Raw genomic sequence first — 20,701 nt, 5'->3', positions numbered from 1 at the left:
TCACTTACATTAAATTGCTTTTCAAACAACATTCAGTCAGGCAAAATTAATTTCCATGCCATGATATGAATGTGAAAAATAATTTCAACAAGTCTTAAATCAACAAAATAATCCAAAATGCCTTTTATTGAACTCCTACCCATTTTCTGGGCCCAGGGCCTCAGCAGACCCTGCCGGAACCAATTAGCCATAATTCACATGGCTCCTTAGAGAGTAACATGAGCAATAGATTGTTGGCTACAGGAGGAGGGGATTTCCTGAATCACTCACTGACCTGCTTCAGGAACTTGAAATTGAGACTGAGGAATAATGGATGAAAAGTGGAAATTTCAGTTAATGTTGTAAAATCTTAACATCTGGATGATGAAGTGAATTCTTTCCCCTTTTTATCTAGACATTTTTGGTGCCCTGTAGACATATGCTTGTGCTACAAAGTGCTAAAAATTGAGCCCCACTGTGATATTAACCCTCCTTCATTGCCTACACATCTCCAAATTACTTCTGAATGTGAGCATTCACCACTAAACGCTGCAAAAGCTATCATGTTTTCTCTCTGGAGAGCTGTCACTTCTAGGCCAAACCTCAGGTGAGAAGCAGATGGCAGCTCTGTGGGCCACCCCAGTGAGAAATTACTTTGTTGCCAGCGGCTACTTTCTATGAGCAATACCACTGTGAAGGTTTAAGAATTATGATTAGGTATACAAGAAGAATTAAAAGGAGAAAGAAATCTGCAAGCAATTTCATGAGTGCCACAAACAGGGTACTATGGACGTTTGTTCCTTGTCAAAATTCAGGTTTAATAACTCACCTTTCCAGCATAGTGCTGAATGCCAAAGCACAGCTCCATTCCTTTGGGCCTCCAGAAGTATTTGCATCGAAGATTATCTTCAAATTTATCTGTGTGGATTTTCATGTTTAAAAGTTACAATGTGAACTCTTTGGTCCTTTAGACAAAAATATGCTCCTCAAACCACGATGACTCAGAATAAGGAACTTCAGAGTAGCCTGATATTATTCTTATATGTACAGTGATGGAGAAAGATCCCCACCCGTACCACATCATGGGCATTTACATTCAAGTTCTCATCTAGCTGTTTCATGTTGTCTTTTGTGTCAAGCTGATCTCGATGATATCATGTTCTGCCCTGAGAACTCCAAGAATAAACACTGATGACACCAGAAAACCAACCAATTAGCTTTAGAGCCATGAAGATACTCCATGGAAGGCAAATAACCCTGGTTTATATTCTTCTTGATAACTTGTGACAATTTTATAGCTAAAAGGAAGTCACTTAAAGGTGACAGTCTCAACTCCTAGAAATGAATCTCTCCCACAGATCAATTTTCTATCTGGGAAAAAGGCTTGAAACTTCCTCTCCATCCCTCTCCAGACAGTTTTGCTGTTGTGGTCAAGGATGGTCTACTCTGTGTGAGGAACTGTGCTAAGCAGTAAAGGGATGCAGGGGTCAGACTTTGTTGCCCAGGGATCTCACAATGTGAGAGATGGGGTCACATGCAACTCTGAAGATTGACAAAGGAGGAGGAGGAGGTGGAGAGGTATGGGGGTAAGTACAGAGGACTCCGAATGCCAGAAGGAGATGTTTTACCATCACTCCACTGATAATGGTAATTGAATGAAAAGGTGGCTTTACAAAAACTATATTAGGTGGGATGTCCAGTATAAAACATGAGCCAGGAAGCCAGAACATCAGCAGGGCTTCTATACAAAGTTGTACTAAAGATGGCTGGGGGTCCAGGTGGAGATATGAGAGAAGGGCATAAAAAAGGAGGGGTATCAAGTGCTGGTCATGGAAAATAAGGGGAACAGAAGGTGTAAAAATGATACCGATATAGGGTAAAGGTATTTCACTTTACAGAAACAGGAAAGTGAGGAGAGTTTGAGAGATGGTGATGGGTTTGCTTTAACACACAAATCCTACCAGGATGTGTTCTGAATATTTCAATTTATTAAAAGCAGAGTCTTTATTTTCACAATCACCAGGTAGCCAAAATACACAAAGGATTCCATAAACCATTTGATGATACGAGCCAAATAGCCAAGTTCTCTTCTGCACATATGTATGCCTTTTCTAAAAGGTACCTACCAACTAGGGTCTGGTCTGTTGCCTGAGGAAACCGACTTTCCTCATCCAAAAGTGCAAGCAGTCCCAGGGGTTTCTGGAGGAACATATCCAAGAGGGGGCGATTGTCCTCATACTCCACGGGTGTAGCGTCAATGCCCTCGTTCTGATACTCCATCTGGAAGGAAATGGATCGTGAATCACTCCAGCCCTGTACTGGCCTAGGTACCACCAGGCTGCACGCACTTTCTCTGTCTGGCAACACTGAACAGGGGTATGTTTTATGTGAGTAGGACAAGGCTTTTCTGCATCCAGCACTGTTGAAGCTCAGGATTTAAGACTGACCTACAGGGAGCCTATGGCAGGTGATGAGGTTGGCAAGAGAACCTTGGCTCTCTGTCTCTCAGACATGGACTTGGTAACTCAAATTGAGAAGCTGATGTAGAAAGGAAGGGAAGCTGAAAATTTTTTATTCTGGTGACAAGTATGGTTGAAACCAGGAGGAAAGCAGATTTCTGTCTTCTACAAAGGAATCATCTTGAACTAAAATAAAACTAAAAAGAACTCCAGATTTCCTGGGAAAATCAATGGAAGTAAACCTGATTGAAACAAGGTCTAGTTTTGTACAAGATGGGTGGGGGAGGAGTGCATTGTGGATTTGTCCAGTTTCCACGATAAAACCAATACCGGTGTTTACAGTCCATGACTTTGTCTTTATCTAACCTAGTTTAACCTAGCAGTTTAATGTGTCCCTTAATCTCGCATTAAAACAAGGAACTTGGTCAGAATGTTTAGTTTTTACAACTATATACTCTCTCTTCATACAGGAGAGTCTTGGGGTTGGGGTTTGGGTTGGGGTGGAGAATAAGGGCTCCAGACTTTGGGTCCACTAGCTTTACATCCTGTTTTATTTGCCATTAGACTCATGGGGGGAAGATTTCCATTTTGAGAAAACCAAGAATGTATCTTACTCCTCCCTGAAGATACCCATCCACTTCTGGTGGGGTCTAATATGCAGGAGACAGGGGATTCATATGGTCAGTGAGGGAGATAAGGAAACCAAGAACATTATCACGACTTCCAGGTCATCCTGTATCATTTTGGACATCATCACAGATATTTTTAGTTAAAAAAGCAGAAGAGAATGTAGCATTTTGGGCAATGCATATGAATCAGTTTGGAAACAGCATTTAAATAATTGGCTTGTCACCAGCTTCACTCAAGGGAGGAAACGTACCTTTCCACAGAAATCGAGACCTCTTTTTATCAAACTACATTTAGATTGCCAAGTTATTTTGACAGGACTGCCTCATCAGTGGTTTTTCTTTGGAGTCTTTGACCTGTTAACCTCACTAACAAGGTTTCTGCTTTGAACTCTGGGCAGCCTGTAGGCGCATTCCCCACCAGGTCCAGTGCCTTCAGAGTTCACTGTTACCTGCTCGAGAGCAAAAACATGCTGATTGAAATAGTATTGAATTTGCTCATTGGCGATGTTTATGCAGAGCTGCTCAAATGAATTTCTTTGAAAGTTTTCGAATCCAAAAATGTCCAAGATCCCAACATTCATACCATCGTCTGCAGTACTGCATGAGAGAGAAAAATAAAACCTTTTAGAGAAGGAAACAGCAGTCTCAGGGCAGAGAGAATATTCCTGCCTACATTTTTATCAATACATGTAGCTACTCAGGGAAGGCAACATCCTGCCACCTTTCAGAAAGAAACAGTCTGTGTGTTAAACAGTTGATTTCCTGAGTCCTTCAACCGTTCTTCCAACTTCTCTTATTTTAAGCAACAGAATACTTTCAAATTTTCCTCAGAAACTCCATCTATAGAGAGATTAAAGAAGAACCACTCTATTTGAAGGGGCTGGAACTGCTGCTCATTTATTCTTCTACTTTCTCACCTACAAGGCTTAGCTGGAAGAAGACTCTAGAATTTGATACTGTCAGTTCCTCCACAATTTAGAAAACACTAGTGCTTAGCACAGATAAAGCTGTAGAAGTAGCAATACTGTGAGATTTCTGTGCTTTAACACCTCATGAAACATCTCAGTTGATTCTAAAAATAGCAGAAGGAGGAGGATATTATTCTCATTTTACAGATGAGGAAACTATGACTAAGGATGTGCACAAATGAAGCTGTGGAGTCTGGATGCAAACCCCAGTTTTCCCAGCTCCTAGCTAAACTTGTTCTTTTAAATACCATACTGAAGTGGCTCTGCAATCATGACCCTCTCAGGTGTAAATACACCGTCTTTTAAAGGAGATGCCCTGAGATCTTCATTAAAGAAAATCCAAGAGAGGACCAAATGCTTCCTCTTGGAAATTCTAGGAGACACTGGGGTCAATTACAGCTCTCCTCAAGGTCTCTGCTCATCGGGGGAACTTGCCATATGTTTTTGTCTGGCTGCAGAAGTGTATTGATGCGATTTACAATCCAGCTGAAAAGCCTCCCATACAGGGCTTTGGACATGGCATCTCTGACATCTGAGGCCCTGTCCACAGTGTTGGCGCGGATGATGGTCTCGCCCCGGGTGACCACGCAGTGTGAGGTGAGAGCCTCCTGGAGCTCTTCAGGGCTGATGCAGAGAACAGAGGCAGCTAGAAAAGAGGGTGAGGATAATGCTGGAGAATGTAGACATCCATCCATCTGTCCAAACAGCCAGCCAACCAGTTAGCCAGCGTTCATTCAACATCAGCCATGTGCCAGGCTATATCTTCAGAACTTCAGAGCCAAGGATAAACATGTGGGACCCTGAACCCCAAGAAACACCTAGACTGATGCAGTACCTCCCAAACTGTTTTGAAAGTTCTTTACATGTGTTAGATAAAGAAATGTGGAAGGAGGTGGTCTTTGACCAATAAGTTGGAACAATTGTTGGAGAGTATAGTCTGCTCTCAGAAAATCACAAAGCACATTACTAGTTAAGTGCTACAGTTTAACACAAGAGATGTTTATTTAAATAAGCTTTTTTTTTCCCCTAACTCAGGAATCTTATTCTTTGTGCCACTATTGCCAACCACTCCAGTACTCTTGCCTGGGAAATCCCATGGACGGAGGAGCCTGGTAGGCTACAGCCTATGGGGTCGTGAAGAGTCAGACACAACTGAGTAACTTCACTTTCACTTTTCACTTTCATGCACTGGAGGAAGAAATGGCAACCCACTCCAGTGTTCTTGCCTGGAGAATCCCGGGGACGGGAGCCTGGTGGGCTGCCGTCTATGGGGTCGCACAGAGTTGGACATGACTGATGTGACTTAGCAGCAGCAGCAGCATTATTACTTGTGGAAATTTAAAAATAAATATGTGCATGTGTTATCCCCTCCAGATGCTGACTCAGTGAATTCGGAGTTGAGGTCCAACCTCTCATATCTTTTCAAAAATTTGTAGATGATTTTTAAAAGCAGCCGTTGGTGAGAATCACTGCCCAAAGTTACCTGCCATGGACTTTTCAGAAGAACATCTGTGTACTTGCCACTTATGAAATGAACACTGATGTTCTACAAGATATTCTCTGGGAAACACTGGTTAGTGAAAACATCCAGAGTCAGTTAAGGACCAGCACATTATATCTTCAAGTCTTGAAAAACTACCCAAGTAAAAGAAACACGTACTTTGGCAAAACAATGCAGAGGAATCAAATACTTACCATTTTCCAAGGCTTCTGCATTGGGCACCTCACTTTTATCTGTTTGATGCTGAGAGGAAATAGCTGCAAACTCAATGTTTCCAATATTCAAAATCCCAGCTAATATCCTGTACACTGAGTGCACCTCCTGAAAAGGACATCAAGAATCATGTTTGGTCATTGCCAGTCAAACCAGTAAATTTACCAGCACTGTGGTAGAAACCACTAGTCCACCCACATCCATCTCCACCCCGCTGTCCTGGGCATACAAACAACAAATGTCCAAGTCCTTCCTTGCAGTTAGGCCATGTAACTAAATTCTTAACAAAGGAACAGGTAGAATGAGGTGGGCCATATCTGGGCTTTCCTTAGAGAAGGGAGCATGCCTCCTTCAAACCTTTTTTTCCATTACTGCTGGATCAAACTCCCAACAACCTACCTTCAATCATGCCACTGGTTAGAATGTCTGAGACCAATGACTGGATGGAACAGAGATGTTCTACAATCTGAACCTCTTGCCTTGGAATGCTTACATTACAGAGAACTGATCTTTGTTCTTTAAGACACTTTTAGCCTTTAACCCTAGCTAATACCAGCTCCCAAATTCAGGTATGGGTCTTTCTTCAAGACAAGAGTAGAGATGTTTCCTTAACCTCTTGAATATAGCTTATATGAAATAGTTGAGGGGCATTCATTGATGTTGCACTAGAACATCTGAAGTTAAATTATGGAGTATATAGTTATGAATGAGGTCAAGGCATTTTGAAAGACTCACTAGAAGTTACCTTTCATGTTTTAGTACAATAAGAAATAAACATCTGGTCTTCATACCCATTTCTGGCACAAGAGTTCTAAAACTCTAGGACTTCTTGAGTGATAGAGCCGAGAAGGGTGTCCTTTGTTCATCACGATAAGCCCCTTTCATCCACATCTGAGTTTGTGCTAAAGAGGAGACTCTTGGGGGATGGGTGTGCTGGCTGTCAGAGGAACCAACAATGTGATTAAAGGGTTGGAAATCTTAGCTGGACTCCAGACTTCGAGGAGGGCACACGGCTTGAGATAGAGTCAATCATCAATAGGCAATGACTTGATCAGTCATGCCTAGGTAACAGAGCTTCCACTAAAACCCCTAATTGACCAGGTTTGGAGAACTTCTGGGTTGGCCAACACATGAAGGTGAAAAGAGGAGGTGGTGCCTCCTCTTCTGATACCTTACCCTGTAAATCTCTTCCACTTGTCTGTTCCTCAGTTGCATCCTTTATAATAAACCAGGAATATTAAGTGAACTGCTTTCCTGAGTTCTGTGAATCCTTCTAGCAAATTATTGAACTTGAAGAGGGGGGTCTTGGGAACTGTATTTATAACCTGTCCATTAGAAATAGGAAAACATGGGAGTTGCAACTGGTATCTGAAGTTGGGGCAGTCCTGTGGGAGTAAGCCCCTAACTTGTATAATTTGAAGCTAACTTGAGGTAGACAGTGTCGGAATTGAACTGAACTGTAGGAGAACTGATTGGTATGGTGAAGAAAACTCCACACATTTGGTAAGAATAGAAATGATATGTGATGATCTAAGTCCTATTTTTATATTGAAAGTGGAATTCATAAGTATAATTAATGGTAAAAAAAAATAATAAAGTACAATTATTTGTTTAAATATTTGCATTTCCTATAGGTGAGAAATGAAATATATAGCCAGGAAATCCCTGTATCTTATGCTTATAGATAAAGTACTTTGACAAAAAATACTCAGGCTGGGCACTTGATTTAGTACTATACATAGCAGCAAACTAAGAGAAACTGTCATTAGACCATTGATAAAGCATTGCTCCTGAATTGAGCCTTTCTGCAAACACTGCTCAGTAAAGCCAAAAAACTGAACATGGACTGTAATAGTGACATCTGCTGGATACCTGATAATGCTACAAAGACAAATGAGGATTTTAAACTAGGCTTCCACCATAGAAAAATATTGTTCTTCAAACTCCTAAATCAAAGGCAAGATGTCATGTTTCTGACTTCAAGAATCACTGTTTTAATCACACAACTTAAGAGTGGCTAAGGAGAACACCTACCAAATGGGTTTTCTGGGACTAGCATGGATTTAACATGACAGAACCTCATTACTTTGATCAATACAGTGTGAGGCTTGCAGAATGCATCCAGAGACTCCCCACAGAAGCAGATCCCGGAGAGTAAAACAGAAACTCCACAGCAATGAGTTCTATATCTGTTATTTCTATACATAGTTATCTCAAAAGCTTATCTAAAAATCTCAATATTTCCTCTAATTAAAACACACATACACACACCATGTATAAGTATACAAGCTATAAAATCTCCCAAAATAAGGCATCCAGGCATTTCACCACTAGGATGGCCATCCACAAAGGAAATGACAAGGACCACACCCTTGAGACCAGCATCTCACCCCATGTGTCTTTGTCAATATTCTTTTCAGCACAACACTCAGAGATTTCCTCTTTCAAAGAGGAAAATTACCTGTATATTTTAGCAGAGACTTTGGGTTCAAGCACTGTGCAAATGACTGAAATTAAAAGCAGATTGGAAAAAGACAAAAAAAAAAATAAAAATAAAAGCAGATTGGGTCTCCTTCCTTGGTTCAGAGAAGAGGACTTGAGAAGGGGTGCCCAATGCTCCCCTCATTATGGAGGTATTAGCCTTACAGTGCTGCCTATGCTGTTTCCAGCCTATTCCCCTTGACTCTTCAGTCCCACCGTTCAGCCAATTAGTTCTTCCTTTCTGGCCTAGGAATCTACATCCATTCCTGTATTTAGGTCAAAACATTATTCATCTAATGGTAGAATTCAATCAGTGATATGTCCAACTGTCCGATTACTCCTCCCTCCCCAATATGTAATCCAATGTCTCTTCTCTTCATAGTCAGCCTAGGAAGGACTTTTCACCTTCCTCACCTTGCTCATTTCCCCTTGCCTCATCTCCAGCTATGGAGGCTTTCCTGGAATTCCTGCCTTTCCTGAAGAATCTTGCTATCTGCTTGCCATTCATTGTTGTTCAGTTGCTAAGTAATGTCCAACTCTTTGCGATTCCATGGACTACAGCATGCCAGGCTTCCCCGTCCTTCACTATCTCCTGGAGTTTGAGCAAACTCATGTCCATTGAGTCAGTGATGCGATCTAACCATCTCATCCTTCTCTGCCCCCTTCTCCTTTTGCCTTCAATCTTTCCCAGCATCAGGGTCTTTTCCAGTAAGTCAGATCTTTGCATCAGGTGGCCAAAGTATTGGAGATTTAGCTTCAGCATAGGTCCTTCCAATGAGTATTCAGGGTTGATTTCCTTTAGGATTGATTGGCTATCTACCCTTGGCTTTTTATTTCTTACCAATTTCCAACTTTCCATATCATAAAATGGAGTCACCTCACTCAGGATAGGAACAGTTAGCAAGAAGACCAACAATTCCTACAATTAGGTTTCCCAGTTCACTGTTGATGAGCATGAATTTGGTTTTACCACCAACTGGCACAAGTGGGAAAGTATTTTTCTACCAAAGCCCCATGCAGGATGTATGACGTTGGCTTATTTTTCTCTTTTTCTCAGAAGACACTTCTCCCACTGAGGCAGATATTCTCTCTGTAAAGATGAGGCTAAGTGGAAAGTTGAGAAGAATCCTGGTTTTCTCTGTTTACTTCAGTTAAGTCATCCAGTCATGTCCAACTGCGACTCCATGGACAGCAGCACGCCAGGCATCCCAGTCCATCATCAACTCCCAGAGCCTACTCAAACTCATGTCCATCATGCTGGCACTGCCATCTAACCATCTCATCCTCTGTCATACCCTTCTCATCCCGCCTTCAATCTTTCCCAGCATCAGGATCTTTTCCAAAAAGTCAGTTCTTTGCATCAGGTGGCGAAAGGATTGGAGTTTCAGCTTCAGCATCGCATCAGTCCTTCTAATGAATATTCAGGACTGATTTCCTTTAGGATGGACTTGTTGGACCTCCTTGCTGTCCAGGGGACTCTCAAGAGTCTTCTCCAACACTGCAGTTCAAAAGCATCAATTCTTCAGCGCTCAGCTTTCTTTATAGTCCAACTCTCACATCCATACATGACTACTTGAAAAGCCATAGCCTTGACTAGACGGGCCTTTGTTGGCAAAGTAATGTCTCTGCTTTTTAGTATGCTGTCTAGGTTGGTCATAGCTTTTCTTCCAAGGAGCAAGCGTCTTTTAATTTCAAGACTGCAGTCACCATCTGCAGTGATTTTGGAGCCCCAAAAAATAAAGTCTGACACTGTTTCCACTGTCTCCCCATCTATTTCCCATGATGTGATGGTACCAGATGCAATGATCTTAGTTTTCTGAATGTTGGGTTTTAAGCCAACTTTTACACTCTCGTCTTTCACTTTCATCAAGAGGCTCTTTAGTTCTTCTTCACTTTCTGCCATAAGGGTCCTGTCATTTGCATGTCTAAGGTTATTGATATTTCTCCTGGCAATCTTGATTCCAGCTTGTGCTTCATCCAGCCCAGCATTTCTCATGATGTACTCTGCATACAAGTTAAATAAGCAGGGTGACAATATACAGCCTTGTCGTACTCCTTTCCTGATTTGGAAACAGTCTGTTGTTCCATGTCCAGTTCTAACTATTGCTTCTTGACCTGCATACAGATTTCTCAAGAGGCAGGTCAGGTGGTCTGGTATTCCCATCTCTTGAAGAATTTTCCACAGTTTGTTGTGATCCACACAGTCAAAGGCTTTGGCATAGTCAATAAAGCAAAAGTAGATGTTTTTCTGGAACTCTCTTGCTTTTTCTGTGATCCAACGGATGTTGGCAATTTGATCTCTGGTTCCTCTGCCTTTTCTAAATCTAGCTTGAGCATCTGGAAGTTCACAGTTCACATACGATTGAAGCCTGGCTTGGAGAATTTTGAGCATTACTTTACTAGTGTGTGAGATGAGTAAAATTGTGAGGTAGTCTGAACATTCTTTGGCATTGCCTTTCTTTGGGATTGGAATGAAAACTGACCTTTTCCAGTCCTGTGGCCACTGCTGAGTTTTCCAGATTTGCTGGCCTATTGAGTGCAGCACTTTCACAGCATCATCTTTTAGGATTTGAAATAACTCACCTGGAATTCCATCACCTGCACCTGTTTTGCTCATAGCGATGCTTCCTAATGCCCGCTTGACTTTGCATTCCAGGATGTCTGGCTCTAGGTGAGTGATCACATTATCTCTGCTAACCTGGAGCTAATTCAAGGAAACTGCCCCTGGTTGCCTTCACAGGCATCTCATGGTAGTTATGTTTTGGTATCTCCCTAGGAATTTACTCACCCTTTCAGTCTCTCTTTGCCTTACTTCTTTTTTATGCCTTTAGTTTTTCACCAGTTGGTTCTTTTTTTTTTTTTTTTTTCCCCAAAGCACTGCATTAGGCCCAGCTGACTGGCATTCTTCCTTACAGGTTCTTTACTCAGTTTCCTTTTCGGAGGCTCACAACATTCCTAACTTTAAAGTCAATGGTTGGTTTAAAAAGAAATTTTTTTTTGCATGTCAATCATACATCAATAAAGAGGTTTTTTAAAAAAAGTCAATGATAAATCCTATTGTCTGTCATTAAGGCACTGGAAATCTTCAACATCCTCAATTAACACTTTAATATGTACCCCTCTAGTCTATCCTCAGCAGTATTTTCCCAATTCATTATCTGTTTTGAAGAAAGGGAAAAAAATAATTCCCTAATCTCAAAGGCTTCTCCCTAGCCTCTTCATCAAGGGATCTGCAATAAATGTCCAATCTTGACCATCACAGATAACCTGACAGAAAAATCTTCATGTACTTTTAAACATAAACATACCTAAAACTCAATTTATTTACTATGTTATGGTAATTCATATACCAGTAAGACACACATAATATTAAACAAAAATAGTACGGTTTAATCCAAAAATAAGAGTAGAAAAGCACTGATCTTCATTACAGGGTTTTAGGTATAACCCCCCCACCCCCACCCAACTGCCCACAGGGATTTCATTGTTACTGGAAGACTCTTTCTACCAGCGAAGTTTCTTTACAATAAACCTAGGTTCAAGGGTTCTTTCAGATACTTTTGGCTCTAAGGGTTTGGGAAAATTTGAAGGGCTTCCTGCAGGGAATTAGTGACACTGTAAAAAAGGACATGGACCATACTCTCTGTATAGAAATGCCCCTAAAAAAAACTTAAGAGAAAGTTTTGTTACATCAGTTATTTAGCATCTGCTTCCTGACTACCATCTGAGCCATCAGGAGAAGGAAACGGCAACCCACTCCAGTACTCTTGCCTAGAAAATCCCATGGATGGAGGTGCCTGGTGCAGGCTACTTACTGTCCATGGGGTCACAAAGAGTTGGACGCGACTGAGTGACTTCACTTCACTTCCTGACTACAGTCAATTAGGTCTTTCAGAATTTAGTCAAACTACTTTGAGTTTACAAACATAAAGCAAATTGAGTTAATTCAGCAAAATAAGTTGTCTATAGAGATACAGACAAAGATATAACCAAAGAAATCAGGATAAGAAAGATCCAGCCTCTTCCTTCCATTTCCAGAACTGCTGACATAAACTGTGTTTATTTCCAGCATGAATTAACATGGGACATAATACATGGGAATATACACATACATACATATAATCACAGTCTGATTATTCATTTAACAGTCCAGACCAGACATAAACTAAAAATATTTACTACCTTTTGTGTTTCTTTATTTTCATATCTGTTCACGCAATCATTCAATCATTTCTACTAGACTTTATTCCCATAGGAGTTAGGGATGGCTTACTTCAAGGATATATACTTAGCAGATCTAGTTTCTTTTGTTTTTAATTTTTTTATCTTAAAACATCATCTGTTTTATTATTATTTCTACCATTAGGACAGGGCTGATAGAATAGCCTTTCCTTTAGAATTGGCATCAATCTTTCTACAGTATTCTACAACTATTGTTGTACTTATTAGAAACAAAATATTATGAACCCTATGACTGACTTCTCTATTGTTCCTGTGCCCTTTTAAGAAAGTATGCCCTTAACACGTCAGCATGAGCCAGGTGACTTTAAATGGCTCTACTGCCAAGCTTTGACTCTTCTGGTGACGCATCTTTGATAACAACCAGCTCTATAAATTAACAACCATAAAGGTCCTTTAATAATGCTGGAACCTGTTTAATTGCTCTCCTTTAAGAAGCCAAGGGAAATATATTTCTATTTGTATCTGACCTTTGGGATTTTCCGCTGTCAGTTTAAAGTCTGTGGGAGGCTGACAGAGAAATTTAACAGCTAGCTAGAAAGACGAAATGTATTATTATAACTAAAATCAACCAAGCTGGGGAGGAAAGGGCTGGCCAAACGCCTTGGATTACAAAAGCAATCTTTTATCCAGAGTGGCTGTCCCAAGCTAACTCAAGTGTCTTGTAATCTCACCCCTGAAGATTTAAACATTTTCACTTATCTCCTAATCATTCACCTCCTTTGTTAGAAAGGCAAAAGAATCTGTATATTTTACAAATTTGATGGCAAAAAGCCCAGAAACTATGACACAAATGTATCACACAGTATTATTTGAGCCTAGGGTAATAAATATTTTCTGTCACTCCCAGTATATATTTAATAGAGACAGCCTGTATCTAGTATGATAAAGGCAATATAATACTTAGAACTGTAGCTAATAATTGCAATTCTGCACCATGGAGAAGAAAGTGACTGCAAGAAAGTTGAAAAGGTTTAATTTGTCTGAGGCACAAGTAACTACTTACACAAATACATTCCTGTGGCTTGGGGGTAACCTCCTTATTCTTATACTCCTATTAGACAATTCACTTTAATGTTTGGAACAACCCCAACTCAGAAAAGGGCAGTGTTGTTTTGGTGTTTGATATCAAAGCTGGAGTGAATTGATGACAGAGGTAACAATTCACAGTATTTGGCATTTACAAAACTACTTCTACATCATTTTTTAATTTTTATTTTTAGTACTTCTACTTTAATGTTCCCCTTGGATCTTACTAAAATGCAGATTTTGATTTAGCTGTTCTTGGTTAGACCCGAGGATCTGCATTTCTCACAAGCTCTTAGGTGATGACAATGTTTCTTGTCCTTGGGTCACACTTTTAAGTAGCAAGACCTTATAACATGACCAGCATGGCATTTGAAAAGCACGGGTACTGCCCCAAGTTGGAACTTTCAGGTCTTCAATTCTCATTGACCCAAGAATATGAATACTTGAGTTTCTTTTTGTCCTGGCAATCACTTACCTTGTCAGTGAATCCTATAATCCTGAAGCAATGCTGAATTGCTTCAAACTGTCTTCTGTAAGACTCCTTGGAAGTTATGTCATGCATCACCCTTCCAGTTTCATCAGCTATGTACCTATATGGAGTATGACCACACAGAATGAGTACTTACTTGGCAAATGGCATCCCAAATACCAGGGTATCATTGGGCTCCTTCTTTGCAAGAGCATTTCCTTACAGTCTAATACTGTGATGAAATAATGGTGTGCACGGCTAAATAAAATGGCTGCAATTGAGTTTTCAAGCTTTCTAGAAAATGCAAAGGGAAATAAAGTTCCTGCCATCTCATGTGGGCATTTTTGGCTAAAGAGACTGTGTCCAGTTAGGAGAACAGCTCCATTTCCAAGTTTTGTCGATTGTTAATTGTATATTCTTTACAAATTAGCAACTAAAACCCCTGACACTTACCTAGGAGGCTTTTCCTCAGGAAGTCGGAACTCAGAAAGTTTCTTTTGGTGATAAAGACCAGCATAAATATAGTAAAATATGTGAAAATTTTTCTCTCCTCTGGAAAAAAGCAGGGAAGGGACATTGTTAATAACGTATTCTGGGTTTCTCTACTCGATGACTTTTCCCTTCCATGCAAAATATTATTCTGTAGCCAATTTGCATTCATAGGCAATTAATATGCTACATTCCTGGAGAAGGAAATGGCAGAATACTCCAGTATTCTTGCCTGGAAAATCCCACGGATGGAGGAGCTTTGCAGGCTACAATCCGTAGGGTTGCAAAGAGTCAGACACCACTGAGCACACAGTACAATATGTTACATTCCAAATACAGAATAGTAATAGGGATAGGATTAGGATAGCAATTTCCAGTGTCACACTATTAAACACATTTATGTTTATTTTTTCTCCCAATTATTTTTATTAGTTGGAGACTAATCACTTTACAATATTGTAGTGGTTTTTGCCATACATTGACATGAATCAGCCATGGATTTACATGTGTTCCCCATCCTGTACCCCCTTCCACCTCCTTCCCCATCCCATCCCTCTGGGTCATCCCAGTGCACCAGCCCTGAGCACTTGTCTCATGTATCCAACCTGGACTGGCGATCTGTTTCACACTTGATAATATACATGTTTTGATGCTGTTCTCTCAGATCATCCCACCCTCGCCTTCTCCCATAGAGTCCAAAAGTCTGTTCTGTACATCTGTGTCTCTTTTTCTGTCTTGTATATAGGGTTATCGTTACCATCTTTCTAAATTCCATATATATGCATTAGTATACTGAATTGGTGTTTATCTTTCTGGCTTACTTCACTCTGTATAATGGACTCCAGTTTCATCCATCTTATTAGAACTGATTCAAATGTATTCTTTTTAATGGCTGAGTAATATTCCATTGTGTATATGTACCATAGCTTCCTTATCCATTCGTCTGCTGATGGGCATCTAGGTTGCTTCCATGTCCTGGCTATTATAAACAGTGCTGCAATGAACATTGGGGTACACGTGTCTCTTTCAGATCTGGTTTCCTTGGTGTGTATGCCCAGGAGTGAGATTGCTGGGTCATATGGCAGTTTTATTTCCAGTTTTTAAGGAATCACCAAACTGTTCTCCATAGTGGCTGTACTAGTTTGCATTCCCACCAACAGTGTAAGAGGGTTCCCTTTTCTCCACACCCTCTCCAGCATTTATTGCTTGTAGACTTTTGGATAGCAGCCATTCTGACTGGTGTGTAATGGTACCTCATTGAGGTTTTGATTTGCATTTCTCTGATAATGATGTTTATACAGAAGATTTTAGAGAACGGAACACTTATAGGAGGTGACAACTCAGGTTACTTACATTTAGAGATCTTTCTATTCCAGACCAAATAACTGCATCTGTGTCACACATCTTGTTTGAAGCCCATGTTGCATCAGAGACAGTGATATCCAACTTACAAAGATCACCCAAACTCCCTACTTCACTGAAGCTCAAGACAAGAAGCAGCTTACCAGTAGTACAGCAAGTTAGGGAAGGGAACTGGTCCCAGAACTAAGGTCTCCACTGTCTCAAACTTGTATTCTTTCAAATACAATCTAAAAATGGCATGCATCAGTCTACCTAGTCTTGTGGAATGTACCTGTTTTTAGGCCACTCTGGCTAGGGTGGATGCTGCTGGACTGTGGTCTGTGGACTGCAGTCAGCTTATGATGAGACAAAAAACTGGAAAGTCTGTATCCATACATTTTATAGTAAGCGGTATTTCTATGATATCTGAGAGTATGATGATTTTTCTGGTAATACATTTCAATTATATATTACAAAAATAAAATCACAATTTATCATGAACTATTTAAAAAAAAACAAACTAGTCTTTCAACAAAGATAGTTTGAAAAGTCCTTCTCTCTATCCTTACTTTCCTTTGGAGGTCAGTCTCTTCTGTTGATGCCCTAGGATTTTCACAAATCCTCACCTTGGCCAACGTAGCTATGTGCAAAGAAATCTTATCTTCCTTCTACTCCTTGTCCCTGTCTGTGACATGGGCCCCACTCTTTTCTTCAGTTTCTCTTGGATATTCTCCTGGATCTTCTAGCCTTCCTCTACTTGATTATTCTGTCCAAGCTCACCTGGTACATTCTTATCTCTACTAGCCATTCCTCATCCATTTGTTCACTCAACTAATAAACTTACTGAGTGCCAAGTATGGCAGGCACTACACCAGATGCCAGGGATATGGGACAGAGGATTCCTGCTCTCTGGAGCTTCCTTCCAGTGATGGACAGAGATGAATCAGTAAGAAAACTGGTGATAAGGACTTTGAAAGAAACAATCAAAGGGCTGAGATGAACAACATTCGCAGATGAGGGTCACTTGTGCCCAGTGAAGGGAAGGACTCTCAAAGAAAATAACATGAAAATGAAACTTTAAAGTGTGAGAAGGGAGTGGAAGGAGCTACAGGGAGAAGAGGGAAAGCATTTCAAGGAGACGGAGCAGCATGTACACAAAGGCTCTGAGCATGATATCCATGTAGGGACCAAAAGTCTGCTGGTGAGAAGCCGGTGGACAAGTGGGCAGGGCCAGCCCACAGAGATCTTACCAGGCTATGATGAAGATTTTGTTATTATGAAAATAGAATTCTTTGAAGTGTTTGAAACTGTAAATGTGAGACCAGATTGTAAGAAGTTAAGATGGATGCAAGAAGACCAATTAGAAGGACTTGGTGAGAGAATCCTACTACGTGCCAGAGGAGAGCAGAATCAGAAAGATCAGATGACCAGGACTTACACAAGTCCCACCTTCTTCTCATCTAATGTCTTCAGTCTGTTTTACCCATCAGTGCTATCATACTGACTAAAATTAACAGCAATAATAAGTTATGGGTTACTAGAAACCAATTATTCTATATTTGGCAAAAATCACATATCATCTCATTTAATTCTCATAACAGCCTGTAAGGTTGGCTTTGAAAGTGAAAGTATTAGCCACTCAGTCATGTCTGACTCTTTGCAACCCCATGGACTATAACCCACCAGGCTCCTCTGTCTATAGAATTTTCCAGACAAGAATACTGGGGCAGGTAGCCATTCCCTTCTCCAGGGGATCTTCCAGACCCAGAGATTGAACCTGGGTCTCCTGTATTGAAGGTGGATTCTTAACCATCTGAGCCACAAGAGGTTGGCCTTATTATGTCCTCTTTTGCATATGAGGAAAGTAAGCTATAAGGATAGTTCTATTAATAAGTGACAGAGCTATGATTAGAACCCTCCTTATATTTTCCTTGTAAAAGACCACTTTACATTTGAACACAGGAAACTACAATTTCCATTCTGTCAGAGGTAGTTTCCTAAACTTTAAAATAACCCTAATTTAGAAAGAAAGAAGCAGGGCACCTCATAAAAATTAATCAAGACACCACAGGGAAGCTAAAAATGACTGATTCTATCCTTTCATGCATTTGTTTAATTTTCAAGTCAGTCCCTATTTTGTGAGGAAACTGCAGGTATCTGATAAAAGAAGATGCTGGGGTTCTGAAACTAAAACAAGTCCTGTGGGTTCTACTTGCACAACCTCTCTCAGATTCATCAGTTCCCCTGCTTCCCATCTCCACTGCTACCACCTCGGTTCAGGCTAACATTCTCTCTCAGGTTGATTTGAAAACAGCCTCCTAGTGGTCTCAATGTAATAGTACTTCTTGCATCTTCTCCAATCCATTTGCTCCACTGAAGCCAGAGCCATCATTTCATCATAACAAAATGCAAGTTGGGTTTTGTGACTCCCCTTCTTGAAAACATTAAATGGCTTCTTTTTACCTTTAGAATAAGGTTCAGAAGAATTGTCTTTAGAATAAGGTTCCTCAACCTGGCTCCAAAGCCCTGCATGATCCGGCCTCAGTCTTGTCTTTGCTCCTCTCTTCCCCCACCCCTCCACTCCTGTCCCCATCCCATCTCTTTGGCTGACTTCTAGCGATCCTCAGGGCTCAGATTAAATGTCTCTCACACAGGAAACCCCCTCCTCCTAGGCTAGGCTATTGCCCTTTCACCTATTTTACTTTCAGAGTGCCTTACATTGCTTCCTGGTACCTACCACAATTGTTATGCATTAAGCTTAGTTTTGTTTTTTTTTTTTGCTTAATGCCCGTGACCCTTCCCGCACCTGTCCCTCTCTCATCCCCCATCCACTCCAAGTTCCAAGAATACTAGGACCTTGTCTATTTTGTTTACTCTCACAACCCCAACAGAGAGCACAACACTGGCATGCAGCAGGAATTCAGTAGATAGTAAATGCATAAATGGAGCCATGCTCCTGAGGAAGTCTGATGTCCTCTAACAGTAATTATAATAGGAAGAGAGGCTAACTCTCTGATAACATGTACCAACCCAGGCACTTTTAAAAGTTCTTTTACATAAACAAACTCACTAATTTTCATGGCAAACTCATGAGGTTGGCTCTAGGAGCATCTTCATTTCACAGATGAGGCTCAGAGAGGTTAGGTGATGAGGTTAATTCTTAGGTAGCTTGATAAGGAGTCAGGGGCCCTCGAGGAGAAGAAAGGGATAAACATTTTTTCTGTATTGCTTTGTCTTAATCACATAAGACATTTTTTCTTAAACTCTGAGTTATTATGACAACAATCTTTAAGACTAACTTTCTTTAAGCCCAGAGCTAATGATTGCACAACAAAACAACTCATCTTGCTCAAAGTTATGTTTTTCCTTAAGCTCTGTACTAATGATTACATAAGAACAATGCATCTTGCTCAAGGACATGTTTCTCCTTCTTAACAACAATCTTCTGACTAATCTTGTTATCTTAAGATGCATATTGTGGGAGTGGGTCTGGTAAAAGTATTTAAGGACTTGATAAGACTAGCGAGTGGGTCACTCTCTGTCCCCCTTCTGATGTCTATGTCAGAAGCTTTCTTTGTCCTTTTTCACTGTAATAAAACTTCTGCAACACAAAAGCTCTGCATGATCAAGACTGGTCCCTGAAAGTGAAAGTCGCTCAGTTATGTCTGACTCTTTGTGACCCCATAGACTGTACAAGTCCCTGGAATTCTCCAGGCCACAATACTGGAGTGGGAAGCCTTTCTCTTCTCCAGGGGATCTCCCCAACCCAGGGATCGAACCCAGGTCTCCACATTGCAGGCAGATTCTTTACCAGCTGAGCCACAAGGGAAGCCTGAGAGTACTGGAGTGGGTAGCCTATCCCTTCTCTAGCAGATCTTCCTGACCCAGGAATCGAACTGGGGTCTCCTGCATTGCAGGCAGATTCTTTACCAACTGAGCTATGAGGGCTAAATCTTCTTTGGAGATCATGAATCTGACATCGTTCTCTACAAGCTATCAGTGACATAGCCAAGGTCACACTGTAAATGTCAGAGACAGCCTTGAACCAAGAGCAGTCCATGCTATTGACCACTACTGCTATGCTGCTATTTTTTTTTTTTTTTTTTTTTTGCTGCACCATGCAGCTTGTGGGATCTCAGTTCCCCAACCAGGGACTGAACCCTCAGCAGCAAGAGCCAGAATCCTAACCACCGGACCACCAGGCAAGTTCCTATACTGCTCTTCTTAAAACAAAGTAACTTTTTCTTCTCTCAAACTAGGGGAAAATTAACATGTGGCATATTCTCAGTGCTTTTGTTTTTTTCTTAATAGACAAGCTCAATTTTAAGGGAACTAGTAATTTATAAAAGTAATTGCATATTGTTAAATTCTACCTGGTATAACCAACTCCAGGGAATGGGTATACCTATCCCAAAGTAATCCCATCCAGCCCTTTCTACTGTGCTTATAAACATCTTTTAGGTTAGAAATCACCATTTATCCTTTCCTTAAGTCGTTTCTTGCCTTTGGGGAGGCTGAGGGTAGGAATGGGGGCAGGGATACTAAGAACAAAGAATGGAATGTAGCCATAAAAATTCCCAAAGCCTCCTGTCTACACTGCAGCACAAAACCAGACTGAGAAAATAGGCACCTACACCGCCTGTTTTATAACTCTGGATTTTTCAAGGAGATATTCAGAGATTCTTGCTCCCATCACAGCTCCAGTTGGTGTAAACATCATTTCCAGATATTTTCCAAAACGGCTGGAATTGTCATTGATGGCAGTGCATGCATTTCCAAAGGCTTCCACCAGAGAGTTGACTTGCAGAATTTTTTCTCTCAAGGTCTGATTATCTGCCTGTGCCAAACAAAGAACAGTCCAGTGGAGTCTCCAGAAACATTACTCCAGTAGAGCTGCCACACAC

General features: G+C 40.8%; 1 protein-coding gene across 1 annotated transcript in view; it reads right to left on the bottom strand.

Annotated features, from left to right (window-relative positions):
- Positions 1-20,701, bottom strand: part of MYO3B (myosin IIIB) — a 476,002-nt gene that overhangs the window by 204,854 nt on the left and 250,447 nt on the right. Inside the window, exons 16-23 of the mRNA XM_043487760.1 lie at positions 20,432-20,634; positions 14,421-14,519; positions 13,974-14,088; positions 5,731-5,857; positions 4,471-4,681; positions 3,517-3,664; positions 2,106-2,259; positions 809-897 (exon numbers count right to left, since the gene is read on the bottom strand). Of these exons, the coding sequence (XP_043343695.1) occupies positions 809-897; positions 2,106-2,259; positions 3,517-3,664; positions 4,471-4,681; positions 5,731-5,857; positions 13,974-14,088; positions 14,421-14,519; positions 20,432-20,634 (1,146 nt within the window). The remainder of the gene's footprint in view (positions 1-808; positions 898-2,105; positions 2,260-3,516; positions 3,665-4,470; positions 4,682-5,730; positions 5,858-13,973; positions 14,089-14,420; positions 14,520-20,431; positions 20,635-20,701) is intronic.

This window comes from Cervus canadensis, chromosome 15, assembly GCF_019320065.1.
Source record: "Cervus canadensis isolate Bull #8, Minnesota chromosome 15, ASM1932006v1, whole genome shotgun sequence".
NCBI classification, from domain to species: domain Eukaryota; kingdom Metazoa; phylum Chordata; class Mammalia; order Artiodactyla; family Cervidae; genus Cervus; species Cervus canadensis.
Note: the sequence above shows the minus strand (reverse complement) of the source record. Positions and strands in the feature narration are given on the sequence as shown.